Source organism: Aphelocoma coerulescens, chromosome 6 (assembly GCF_041296385.1).
Source record: "Aphelocoma coerulescens isolate FSJ_1873_10779 chromosome 6, UR_Acoe_1.0, whole genome shotgun sequence".
NCBI classification, from domain to species: domain Eukaryota; kingdom Metazoa; phylum Chordata; class Aves; order Passeriformes; family Corvidae; genus Aphelocoma; species Aphelocoma coerulescens.
In genome coordinates, this window is record NC_091020.1 from 23,658,948 (window position 1) to 23,673,579 (window position 14,632).

Consider the following 14,632-nt stretch of genomic DNA (forward strand, 5'->3'; position numbering starts at 1 on the left):
TTACATTGCTGGTCCAGAAATAGTATTAGAAGACTGCTGGGGAATATAACCTATAGAAATGTTCTCAACAGAAGTTTATGATACCTTAAAAGAAATTCCTCGTTGCATTTTCATTTTAGAAAAACAACCAAACAACTCTTCGCTTTACAAAGATACTGAAACTCAAGAATTTGAGTACTTCAAGTATTACAGTATCACATGATATTGTATTGTAACAAGCTACAAAAGTGAGCCATACTTCCTTGTCCACCATTCTAACCTCCCAAACACTCCCACATACAAAAAAACCTTCCAAATGCTAGCAGTCTTTTCCTTTCAATGTAATATGTATCACTACAGCTACTGAAAGCTGTTGTGACAATCACTTTTTAAAAAAAAATATTCATATATGAAATGGACATCCATGGTTAAGCATTTCACCAGTTTAATTTACTTAAATCAAAGCTATTTATTATTCTCCGAGAATGTCACAGTAACAGGAGATTCACTACATGGTGCCTCTGATGATGCAGAGCAAATCCACTAGGTAAGCATCAGGATTCATCCCAGGATTCATAACATACTACCAAATAAATACAGGATGATTTTATTTCTTTTTTTCATACAGTTATCCAAGACTTGCAGCTATCATTTATTCCATGTTCTCAAGCTTTCCCATCCTTTGGGCTGGCTCAAGTTTTTATGCTGTGGTAATGAACGCAAAGAACTGACTGCCATTAAAACTGACTGACAAGAAAAAAAAAAGAAGTTACTTTAGATATTTGTACTGACTGAAGCATGGAAAGGTACAGAGGCAGGAAAAATGAGGAGCACTCTGTCAGTGGAAAGGCAAGCTTAAGTTGACTCAAAGTTTAAGTGAGATTACGGCTCACATCAGAGTCATTAGTCTGCAGGTAGGGCACTCTATTGTGCCAGGGAACTTACAAGGCAATGAAATGTCTTCCTCTAAAATTGCCACAATAACAAAGGAAAGCATTGAAGGGCTATTCTGCAGAGCTCTCTGTCCAGCAGAGGATATCATTCCTCACCCATGCACTCCTGCCACTTAGTATTGTTCCAGAATTAGGAAGTGTGAAGTAAAAAATTACCAACACTTTAGATGATTTCTGAATCTGTTCCAGTATATAACAAAATCTACATTAGTGATACAGTTCTGTTACCTATCTTAAAAATATAAGTGTGAAGTTGCACAGTGTGGAAGGAAATGTCATTCCTGTACTTGCCTTTTTACCTATTGAAGGAAGCAGAGACGGTAAATTACTGTTGGTGACTGAAAGAGGCTTATTCACAAGCCTGAACAAAAGGCCCCAGGTGCTTCAATAGAAACAGCTTGTGTGTAAATCAGATGAGTGACCCAACAGAACAACTTCATTTAGAGCCTGGTCTCTGAAAAATCTCAACAGCCTCCATCCCCACGAACTGAGCAAGCCACATGTCAAACACTCACTTTTGTACTGTCAGCTCCACAAACAAGGGACTGGCCTCAATGTTCATGACTTGAAAGCTGACTGACAAAATCCTCTCCTGAACCCAAGTCAATCTACATCGATTCACCAAAACAAAGATACAGAGGCACAGTGCTTGGACTAGAGCCAAATGGGAATGCTGGTATTGCTTGCTAAGTACTGGGCCAGGATGCAGCAATCTCTTTACTTTCCTAACTTCCAGTTGCATTAATGCTCCGGATGTCTGCACAACTTTCAGACCCAGAGACGCATAGCTTTGTATTTAGAAAAGCTAAGCATCTTTAATACACATTGAGTGGCATAAAATAGGGAATTATTAGATGAAAAACCCAATTTCTCTTTCCAACTGATTTTAAAATCCCACTCCCTGAACTCTGAAATGTATTTTCCCACTAAATAAATACAGGGAGTACAGTTTCAAACAAGACCAGCATCCTCCTTCTGATAGAGGCTGGTTCCAGCTGCTCCACTGGTGATTAAAATGGGTTTGCCTTATTTTGAATTAAAATAGGCTAGAAGCATTCACAGCCACTGCCTGAGCTGAGTGGACAGTAACTGAGCTAAAGGGAAGATGTATTTTAACCTATTCAATTATTCTTGTAACTATATTACAGGAACATTTTTTGACGACATTAGATGTTCTGCCTCTAATAGTCTACCCTCTCTTCCAATTATCTGATGTCCTAAAGACAAATTTCAATACACAGTCAATGGGTAAATTTTTGCCAGTGCTAAAAATTGGTTATTTACTTTATTTGCTATTGCATTACAAGATTATACATTACCATTTCAGACTGCGTTTTTCTTATCAAATTTGTTCTCTTCTAGACCTTCAGCAAATACAATATACTAGGGGTAACTAACACAGTTTTAGTAAATTGTGTTACAGGTCAGAAATATATCACCTTGTCCTGTAAAACTAAGTGGCTCTACACAGGGAAAAAGAAGTTCTTGGACTACTACAGTCCACAACTATAGTGCACACCTACGAAGCATAACCTACTATACTGAGCTCTCTGTAAAACAAGAATGACCAAAAGAAAATCAAACAATAGCTGAAGGATATTTTCTTCATAATCGCTTCAGAGAAATTAATTAGACAGCAGTACAGAATGACTGTCTTTAATTGTGGCACATTTTAACATAGTGAGGTATTACCTACGACCCCTGCATGAACCCTGTACTGAACTTTATGATAACCTGTGCACTTAAAACACCTTTGATTTACAGGCAGCCTGATATATTTTTGTACATCTTCACACGTTAGTGGCAAAGCCAAAGAGGAAACCCAATTTTTTCCCCAAAGGCTGGTATTTGGTCTACTGTACATAAGATTAATTTCAGATGCTACCCACATCTATTTCAGTCCTTCCCTAGTTCAGAATTATTTCCCTTCTACTACAGCATCCAGTTCCTTATGCAGGTGAACTCCAAAGATAAACCAGTAACAATTTCTAACTATTACAAAAACCAAGACGAGGGGAAAAGAGGTCCTAGAAATTCTACCACCCAAACTGGAGCAGATAAAATGTAAGGGATGCTCTGAAGGGTATTAAAAGTATATAAACCCGATGTGAGCTTGATATGAGGAGACAGATCTTTCCCCACCTTTTTATCACTTCAGAAAGTGAGTATGGGATGGTTGGCAAGAACAATTCTCCCTGAAAGTCTCTTTCATACTATTGTTTCCTGCATGCTCTATAAAATCTAATTCTCAGGAAATATGCCTTAGGAATTTTAATCCTTTATCAAGCACATGCTCAGATCTTACTGGGATTCCAAATACTCAGAATTATTTTTATCATATACCTCAAAAAATGGGAGAACAAACCTCAATACCTTTCCATCTCACTCAGTTCCTCTTACACTTTTTTTGGCCACATACCTAACTAAGCCAATGCCAAAAATATAACATACATCACTTTCACATTGTGTCCAGTCTGCACTATTCCTGTCACCACAGGATGCAAGACATTGCATGAAACGTATCAGATAAGGCAGCTGCTATTTACATTACAAATGTTGGTCTCACGAAATTTAATAACAATTCCAGAAATTTACTTCTGGCTAAAAAGTGATTTTGGATCCTTTCTCTGGTCCACTTTTCATTCTTTTAACCTCTCACATACACATAAAAATGAAAAGGTATCTCTTATTTTTCCCTCTACTGTTCTGAGAGATGTTTTCTGATTAAATATATATAAGTATTAAAAAAAAAAATACTCCCAGTGCATCTTGTATACTTTCACAATTAAAAAACCTGCCATACATATTTCATTTTTTAGCCTTGGTAGCTCTTCTTATCTGAAAAAATAGTATATAATACAACTTCTGAAAATGCTGCCAAAATCGAATGAGAATATTCTTTTATTATTTACTTTAGTAGATTTTGTGGGGCTTATTTTTTTTCTTTTCCCCCTATCCCAACAATGGATACAAGGCATACTAAATACGTAATTACATGAGAGAGCCACACAGCTTTCAAAGGAGCCATTCAAGTGAATTGTGTAAATAATATGCCTTTAAAAACCCTAACATATGAATACAGATTTACCAGTTATGAAGTAGTTATATACCTGAGAGACAAGAATATGCATTTAAAAAAAAATTCTGCCCAATTATGAACTTACCAAAGAGACTAGCATGTCTCAGAGCAAATTAATACTTTTATAACTTTCTTCAAAAGTTTTTTGCCTGTTTTCATTTGAAAATAAGAAAAACATTAAAAGCTGTAAGTCTTAATTAAGACAAAAAAACCAATAGTCAAAGCCACACAGTTAAAATTTGCACCTCAGACCAGTTTTCCACACCCATAACCAGATAATTCTGACTTTGTCACTGGCAATTTTTCTTGAAAGTCTTTCCACAGTAAGAAAATTAAATTATAAAAATAAAGAGGCAACTGTAGTAATTCTTGGAGTGTGACCATGAGAAGGATCTCACAGAGCTCAACTAGCCCACCAACTGTCAGCTCTTCTAGCTGCACATATTGCACCAGAATCATGAAGGGCCAGATGCAGTTGCTGTCACAACCAGTTCTTTGCACAATCCCTCACCTTCTATTACGTCCAGACACCTTGGTCACATTTCCACAAGTGTCTAAGGGATGATTCAAAGTGGTTTGTGCTCCTGTTTCACCATAACAAAAGCTATATCATTAAAGACCCTTGGACCATTTTTCATGAACTGCAAATCAAGCAAACCAACATTTCACTTTGGGAAAGTTGAGCATATGTTTCTGGGACAACCAGGGTCTGACTTCTGAACAATTAGGTCTCACAAATCAGAAGCTGAAATATCCTACTAGGATTCAATTATAACACTCTTCCTAGATTCCAAACATAGGTAATACTGGACTTCTTAAAGCCCTGGTACAGATCACTGACTTCAGCGCAGCAGTTTTCCCCTTCACCCTCAGGGTGTTACTACATTCTGCCAGCTTTGCTGTGCACACAGAGCTCCAACTGCTGTAAAGGGTTCCTTTCCCTTCAGCCTCCCACTTTGCGTGTAATTGCTCAGTAAATTTTCCTTAACATACGTATTATGCAAACTTCTCTAATCTTCTGGTAACTCCCCAGCTAACAGTAACTTTTTACAAGATATTCCAGTTCACTAACTACTTTTAAATATCAAAGATAAGACACTTGGAAATGGATTTACATATTCAGTTTATTCAAATTATAACTTACCTGAGTGGGATCTGGGAGGATCAAATCACAGCTTTTAGGTAAATGTTTGTGAAGAAATGTTTTCCCCAGAGTGGTTACTGGAGTTCAACCTCTGATTCCAAGTCAACAGAAATTACATGCCCCAGCAAGGGGCCAACTTCCATCTATAAGGTATACAAGATCCTCATTTGCCAAGTGCTTGAGGGAACTTGTATAGATCACATCAGAACTAGACAATACTAATGTTTTCATAATTATAGCTTTTTAATGCATAAAGCTGATAAATTTAAACCAGTGCAGCTGCAGAGCTTTAAGATGCAGGTGCCATACCCTTCCTTAAGGAGCAAAACTTGAAGAGACTTGTGTGTACTCCTTTAAACAACACCAAAGATGGCAGTGCTAAAAACAAGCCCTACACAAACTTACTAAGAGCAAGCTCACCAAGGTCTAAAGCACAAAACTATGTGAAGGCTTAAAATGGAGATCTTACAAGAGCAAGTGCACTTGGCTCTTTGGTAAGCAAGAAAACGCAGTTGCTACTAAGCTCCATTATGTCTGATGATCTTAGAAGTATTTTCCAAACTTAATGATTCAATAATTCTGTGTCTAAAGCCTGATCAATTCCAAACAGTTTAAAATCTTATTATGTAATTCTTTGACATAGGCATTCCACATGAGTTTGAGCAGAGTAACACAGCATCCTAAGGAATATGCTGAAAGCTCTTCATCTTGGAATATTTCTAGAACTTCTGTTTTCATGCCACAAACTGCAGAGAAAAAACCTACACTGGTGGAGAGATGAAACGGAAGTTTCATTAGATTTTTCCCTCATCTCTAGCTTTATTTAATTCCATAAAATCTCTCAGAGTTATTGTTATGCACCTACCACACAAAAGTGTTTCAAGGATAACTGATATGTCTGCATAGCACTTTGAGAACATAAAGTACTATATGAGTGCCAAGTATTAATAAATGAACTGCAGAAAGAAATCTTATTTCGACTTTCCACCCAAGGAGTTAGCATCTGAATTTTAAAAAGCATATGGATCCACTGAAAATAGATGTTTTAGAAGTTAAGGAAAAGATGCTATATGGCAAAATTACAAAACCAAAATATTTCCAGAATCACTGCATTTTTGTCTCAGGTAAGTGCAATTCTAGCAGAAGAATCCTGTTTTCACCACAGTCCTGGTTTTTACACTCTCTTTTCCAGCTGACTTGACTGAAGTGCAGACCATTAATATCTGAAGTGCCTTGTTTTGATTATACTGGCCTTTGCTGGTACCAATCTAGTTAAGGTATCACCAAGAATTTCCAGCATAAAACACATTTACAGGTTTATAACTTGGCTTTAAAAATTCTACTACAAAAAGACAGTGGGAGGCAGAAAGGCTCAGATGAGTGCGTTATATTACATATCCTATGTGATGCATACTTGCTCACAATGCTATGAAAAAGGGAAGGATTATCTTTAACTCTGAATTACCATGTTTCAGAAGCCACCTAAAATGATACTTTTACTTCCCTGTTTATGTAATCAAAATAATGTTTTGTAAATGTTTCAGCTAATTAGCTTAACTTGCCCAATTTCATAGTTTGGCATAAATTATAGAAAGTGTCCATATAATACAGGAATTAGAATGTCATGTCTACTGACTGTATTTATACACAAACATTCCTTCCCTTTCTCCCTTCAGAAGTCAATTGTGGCTTGTCTCCAAAGGGTCAACATCTAGCTGATGGGATGATACAGACTGCTAGCAAGTCAAAAGCTTAAATGAAGATCAAGGCTGAATAAACCAACTGCAGGTGTTTGCCTTTTTGTAGAAGATAAACAGGAAACAGCTAGAGTAAAGAGAACAGTGCAGGCAACTTCAAATGCCAGTCTTAAAGCAACATATTTCTGGCCATTGGTATTGTATTTCCTCTAGCCCACATAAGAACACAATATAGCTCTCCATTGCAGCACAGCAACATTAAATATAAAACCTGCCATTAAAGGGCAGAGGGTAATGGCATCAGTGTGGGCGACCCATGCTCAGGTAGTGTTCAACTATTATCTCCAGTCTAAGCAGGCTGAAAATATGCAAATCCAGACAGCATCTGGTTTTAGATAAAATTGTCAGTTTTATGGATATTTATGGTATGTGTCCAGTCTTGCAGAACTCCATCTTCCTCCACCTCATCTGTAATATAAACTGCTTTTAGTCCACATTAATACAATGTGTTACTGGGATACTTCTCACATTCTGTCTAAGTCTGGCAGCAGATCAATACTCAGCCATGCTGAGGAAAAAAAACCATTAAGGTAGGATCCTTTTAAAAATACAGACAACAGGAGAATAAACCTGATGCACAGCCCCCATTCCATCTGGATGCATATGTAGACTATGCTTTTACATACATCCAAAGTGGCTTTCAATACATAGTTTTAATGAATCCTACAGGTAGTACCTTTGAAAGATATCCTATACCAAATCAATCTCACCTCAAAAAAATTTAACCTCTCTGCTTCTAATGAAAGCTCTTCCCAGCCTTTTTATCAACTGCCTTACCCTTACACTTCCTGTGGTGAAATCACAGCATGAAACTGGAATAGCAAAGCTACTTCCACGACAGTCTCTGCTGATGACAAGCACAGGTTTATAACTTTTCCTTGGGTCAAGGAGTGAGAAGATTGAGATAGACACTAGAACCAATATCAATAAACTAAAAATGAAAAGGAAAGCATGCTTACAAAAAATATCTTTTTTTAAAAGTGCAAGTTCTTCTATTATTTGAGGTTGCCTAGTGTAAAGCCTCCTTGGAAATTTTACTGTGCATTTTAGGCTTTTTACCCCCTTGGTATTTTGTGGAGTCCAAAAAGCATATATCCCATCTGCATCAGAGCACTGGTAATATAAGGCTGGTCTGTTTGCCTCAGAAGTAAAAGGAAAACAGAACAGCCACACGATCCTCTTCCTATTGTTCTCCCAACCCACATAAGAAACAGAAACTGATGCCATGCCCCACAGGTCAACAAACTTGAGCTCTGTGAGACAATAATTGCAGAGTTGAGATTCCTCTGAGACACCTTGCCTCCGGCTCAGCAAAGTTTAAATCAAGAAAACATAAGCTTCAGTGTCCCAACCGACCTTTACTAGTGTGGACTTGAGGAGAGAGAGAGAAATGGTCTCTTGGAAAGAAGCTCCAAAGCACACTTCACCTTTGCAGCACATCACTCATTCAAAGAAATGGTTTGCAAATGTAATGTTAGACTCGCCCATCTTCTAACAGGTGTTCAAGCTCTGCTCAGTTTCACAGAAGTCAATGTAAGTTGACAGCAGTAAGCACCTTGCACAAGCAAGCTACTTACTGCTTGTAAGATACTGACACAAGACTGGAGACAATCAAAACCATGCTGTTAGCATCTTCAATGAAGCTCTCATGTTTTAAGGGGATATGCTGCTGCAGCTTTTCATTCTCACACTCTGCTCAAGTGACTTGGCTCTTTGTTTCTGTTAGGCTCAGGGTACCACCTTGAAGATCCCTTCACCACCATGTTTTGTCATTTCACAACTGTAGTTGCCATGACAACAGGATGCAGCTTATCTGTACTGTTTTCATATTTCCAGTTTTTGTTGCCATAACAACACATTCTGGCTTTCTACAAAACCAGCAACTTTAAGCCGTGTATTCAAGGACACAGGATTCATCATATATGTATGTTCATCAGAGAAGAGATCTGTACAGGCCATTTGTAAATTAAGCTATTCTTTCTGAAGGGGGATTTTTCACTCACGAAAGTGAAAAGCTGACAGCAATTGCTAGAGGCAGACTGCTGAGACATCTAAAGCCTGGCCTTTAATAATAGCCAGAGTAATATAGCACTAGGCCACTTCCGAGTGGGGACTCCCCACAGTGTCAGACTGTGTCAAACTGCACAATTGTTATGTGATGTGAGTAAGTGTCCATACTTGATTCACCCAGGCAGATCTGAATTAGATGCTATACACAATTCTCTTGAGTTTTAACCCAGTGGCCTCCCCATTATTACCAGCACCACCACCATGCAGCTTTGTGTTTGAAGGCCCATTTTAATTCTGTAATTCAAGCTGTTGTTGTAGATTTGTTTTCAGACTCTGACCCTCTTCGCTTCCAGGTGACTGCATTTTGAACTTTTATTTACAGGAAGTGCACATTCATCAGACTGGTGAGAAAATGTTATACAAACACAGCATGCATAAACACAAAACAGTGATGGCTATGAGGGGTATCAGCTAACATGACACTATAACTTCATTACACCCTCATTTATGTACTTCACTAATGAGACAAGCACAGGTGTCCAACACGGTCCCTCACATGAGATGAATAACAATAATACAGTCCAACCTGCTTTAGCCATGCTTGGTATCCAGAAGATATAAGTTGGAATCCATCTTTTGGCATGTGTATTCGGGGCTAGGAGAGAATAGACATAAAGAGAGACCTCCTTTTACACTGGGACCTAGCTAACCTAAGGCTAAATTCTGGAGCATTTTAAACAATGCAGATCTTTTTAAGCCACATATGAAGGTTTAGTCCCCAGATTAGTTCTTGTTTACTGCTCTGATATCAGCTGCTTTAAGAACACTTTTTTAATAAAGTCATCATTTTTATGTTTTTCACCATTTTACATTTCAGTTCAGTATATATATATATATGTATTTTTTTAATTTTCCACAAAAATGCACTTGGATAAGCACAGCCTCTGTGGTGGGTGCAGTAGCAAAGACTAATGGTCACTAATGCTTTTGACACTACATAAAAAGCAAATGGTGTCAAAACAGCAGTAGTCAAGCTATGAGTGGTTTCACAGTCACCATCCTCAACATGGTCAGACCAGACACTGGACAACATGAAGAGATTACAGAAAATTCCTGAAGAGGTGTAGCTTTAATAGCAGGACAACAGGAAATTATACTCACACACAGCCATAAATTATGCCTCAAATCGACAGACAAATGTAATCTCCCCCCCACTTACTGTTTTCATGCTTTATTGGGTTGAAGAAAAGACAAGACATCCAATTGCTCTAGAAGCACAAAACATATACAGCATAACTTACAGCTAGGAAAAAGTATGCAACAAAACCCAAAGCACCGCCTGGCATGACATTTATTTGTAGTCCAAAGATACTCCCACATTCAAGTGGATTCAAGTGCTCCCCCTCCCCGCAAAAAAAGGAGATGCTTAGAAATTAAAATCACATCGAAGCAACGAGATCAGACAGGACATCCGCAAACATCAAGTCCAGAGATCTTTCTTACTCCTGGAAACTACTTCACAATCCCTTTCTTAACTCACAGTACTTCCCCTCCAAATCAGAAAGGAAAGGCTGGAAAAAGCTTTCTCATTTTCAGAATGGCTCTACTGAAAGTTAGTTTACTCTCACTTGTTCTTGAGTCAACACAATACTTAGTTTGTACAAACTGCATCCACTTTGGTACTAGTAACACCAAAAAACACAATTTGTTGGAGAGAAAAAATGTTGGCTGAATGACGAACCTTCACACCTATGGTGGGTAGTCCAGCCTTGGAATTTGAAAATAAAATAAGAACTAGAATAGACTAAAATCTTGCCTCTAAAGAGAGGTACACACTCAGGATTTTACAGTATACTTTGAGCACTTGTTATTTTTGCTTCGCTCCAGTTTGAATTTAAATCCTCCTAAATCTTTCAAAGTAGTAGTAAGATTATGCCCTGGTGTCCTAGCCAATGATCTCAGTTGAACATGAATTTTAATAACCACCATTGTGCTGATAAATTAAAGTCAAGTATATCGGGTTACTGCATTCACCTGCTGTGTTTGGACTTGCAATGCTTAACACATTAACAAACTACGTTTTAGGAGACTTCTCACACAGCTAGAAGCATCACCCTCCAAGACCTAATCCTTCCTTCAGCACTAACGTCATGGGTGGTTAGTCTCTCTACGACTGTAAAATGAGGACAACACTCATTTAACCCACCTCACAAGTTTGCTGAGAGGAGCTCTTGCCATTTCTATGTGCTTTGAAAATGCAAGAAACTATATGAAGTGCTGCATATCTAGCAAGAACACTACAGAAACACACATTGTACTTCTGGCTCAAGTGCTTCAGTTGCTTTTTTTAAAGTAGCACAGCCCAGTATGTATCTACCCAGGAAAAAAAAGAAGTCCTCATAAACAAGCAGAAATAAATTTTGAAATCACAGTGTCAGAAGCAGAGAGACCTGAATACCAGTCTCAGATGTGCCCAAGTTCACAAAACAAATTGCAAAAAATTACTTCTTTCTGTTTCTGTCACCTAACCTACAAATTAAAGGATAACACTCAAACTCTTTAGACCAGCAGGCTGCTTAACATTTGCCAGCCCATCAGTCCAGGGCACTCTGAATAACTGATTTGAGACACTGACTTAAACCATTTCATATGAAGACTCTGGTCCTGCAAATATATAAGTGTGTTAACAGATCTGTTGCCATCAACAGGGTTACTCTTAAGCAGAAGTGTTTCCAGTGCTAAAGATAACACTGTATTTCTATTTAGACAACTCCTACCAGCACAATTTTTTGTGACTTGAAAGTAAAGTTGCTTGAGTATTGTAATAAAAGCAATCGGGACTTTCGGCAGATTAGCAGCTACTGTAAACTCAAGTTATTTTTCAATGCTGACAAGTGAAACATAAAAATAGGAGACACTAAGACCCATCACTCATCCCTCAATATTGTATTTGCAAAATCCTCTCAATGAGGTATGTCTTCTCTACATTTGCTAAACCTGCTCTCATCTAAGAAGATATGAGACTACATAGAAGGGAAGTAAAGTTTACCAGTATGAGGTGTGGGTGTCATTACCCACATACTGCTGCTTATGCCATTAAAGTGGGATATTTGCACAGGTGAGCCCCTATTCACGTCAAAATAAGCACAATAGAAAAGCATCATTTAATTAAAATTTCTCAGATTGATGATTGGCTAAACTTTTACAACCAGTCTCCTAAATTCTGAATTTCTCTGGTTCTCCAAGGCACACTGTAAATGACCCCTAGGACTGCATTCTTCAGCAGAGAGAGGCAATTAAAGTAGTACATCTGGTTAAAATATTCTGAATTGCAGTATCCCAATGACAGCAGACAGGACTATAAGAGGACTGTCAATTAAAAAAAAAATTTCTCTCTTCCCCCCAGCCTTAAAAAGATGTGGGACCCAGTAAAGTGTCCTGTTTGAAAGCTGTATTAATTTATCAATCAACATTAAAATCTTCCACGATTATGATCCATTCAAAGCAATTCCACCAGCAATACAATTCATTGCCCAGCAAGACCTACTCATTTTTGTATTTTCATGAGCACGCATCGTTTATGCTCATGGTTCAATACCATTCATAAGCACAGTATTTTCTCTTAGCGTCTGCTCCAGTATTTTCCATGACTAGAAGTCAGGCTGCTAGGGGAATTTTCCTCTCTTTTTCAATAGCATCAACAGTGATTGCATTCCTCAAAAAGTAACTCTGAAAGCTAACTGCTAATTTCTATCAAGGTATTTTGTGAATATTTCACATTTTGATCTAGGTGAGTGACTACTTTGTAATATAACCTATTCTACTTCCTTTCCCAAGACATGAATGTTAATTATTGAGGCCTTGCTTTAAAAATGAGCTTTCCATCACCACAGATGTCTTATTTCACAACCATCAGCAACTTACAGTTCTGAAATGCAGTTTTACTCTGTATGAAATCTTTACTCTCCCTCTAGTCTTTCTGATGTCCACAGAACTTGTTATGGATACATTGGCCATACATTAGAATTATTATATATATTGTGTCTGTCTATAACGTGGGGAGCCAAAATAGCTTACTTTGCTCATCTTTTTGTCTGCAACCTCTGATTTTTTTCCTCTAGTAATCTATCCTTCCATTTTTAATCCATTTGCTTTCTGCAGTCCCTAGCAAGGCCCAGAACAACAGAATGATTCTTGAGAACAAGTCAGTAATTTAAAATTCAGTGGTACCCTCTCCACTTCTCTACAAAGGCTGATTTTCAGAGGACATTTAATTACAGGCCTGAGTTCCTATTTTCTAAGCCTAAACACAACCCCTGAAGGCTTACAAGATTTGAGTCACAGCTGGAGCTGTGGTTACTATACAGTTTAAATATCAGCCTCTTTACTGTGCAATTTGTTTCGAAAATCAAATCAGATGCTGTGTCATAAACAAGTGCTAATTAAGTACTGAGTGGAAATTGGGCTTTTCTGTGCAAGAAGGGTTCTTAAATATCTGCATCTTCACTTCCATAAGAAAGGATAAATATGTCAAGAATGATAATTATAAAAGGAAACCTACTATGGTACTTCCAAGGCAGTACTGCTGCTTCTGCATTTCATCTGCTTCCATGTAAGAAGAAAGGAGGGGGGAAAAAAAAGTTAAGACCTGTATGAAATATATATGTACTAAGGATCTTATTAATCTGATCATATCACCCATAATGCTTGCTGTTCCCTCAGAGAAGACATTCACTCTGAGTTTCAATCACATAGGATTTAAACAAGATAACTAAACCCATCTCTCTCCGTCACTGCAAAGCAATAATGAAGCTACTTATATTACCATTTCTTTTAAGTCATGATCTACACACAGTATTTATTTGACAATAGCATTGAATTCATTAGACATAACACCTTGTTTGATAAATATCAAGTGAAGAACAGGAATAATGCATTTTAATACTCTGAAGGTTGCCTCTGAGTAACAATATTCACGACTCCATTAACTAACAGGCTCTCGGCTACAAAAGCAGAATTAGATCTGTCAGTCACTGACATGGAAGGGCATGGCCAGTTGCACTGAAGATTGTCCGGTTGAGATGACTTCCACAGCAAAGGAAAGTATCCCCTGTGGCCTAGAACTTGTAATGAGTTTGCATCCATTACAGCAATAAACTGAATTCCTATTACAGAATATACAACTTCATGGCCCAGACAGATCCCTGACTCTATTGCCCAAAGCAATACTCAAAATAAGGCACAGTTAGATCTGTGGATTCCAATGCAACAAAACCAAACACACGATTTCACAATCTTTCACTGCTATTTGGAGAAAAACCCATGAGCTCTCTGATCCTAAAACCATAAGTTGCCAATATTCAAGTGTGCCCTTTGTGAGATTTTGTGGAAAGAATGAACAAACACTAAGTCAGCTGACTGTCAGGTCTCACAGTTTGATACAAACTCCTTCAGAAGGACACAGTGCTCTCAAACAGTAGGTTCTGACTGCCTGCGACCTTAATGAGTTCACCGCACGTGGTGAACATGGCTACTCCAGTTCTTTAATGAATCTGCCTCAGTTCGTCAACTGAGATCTGTTCAAAACCAGCTCCCACTGGAGAGTGTCTATTTATACTCCTTGACAGATAAATAGATGCAAGGGTTTTTTATATCCTGCAAGAGCAGCAGCAACCAGGTAAACTACTTTTGCAACATGAAACACCTGGAT

At 37.9% G+C, this 14,632-nt stretch overlaps 1 protein-coding gene across 3 annotated transcripts in view; it reads right to left on the reverse strand.

Annotated features, from left to right (window-relative positions):
* BTRC (beta-transducin repeat containing E3 ubiquitin protein ligase) overlaps positions 1-14,632 on the reverse strand; it is a 120,900-nt gene that overhangs the window by 92,731 nt on the left and 13,537 nt on the right. Inside the window, exon 2 of one of the 3 annotated variants that reach the window (XM_069019879.1) lies at positions 9,509-9,577. The exons of the other annotated variants lie outside the window; for them this stretch is intronic. Within the exon in view, the coding sequence (XP_068875980.1) occupies positions 9,509-9,577 (69 nt within the window). The remainder of the gene's footprint in view (positions 1-9,508; positions 9,578-14,632) is intronic. 3 annotated transcript variants of the gene reach the window in all.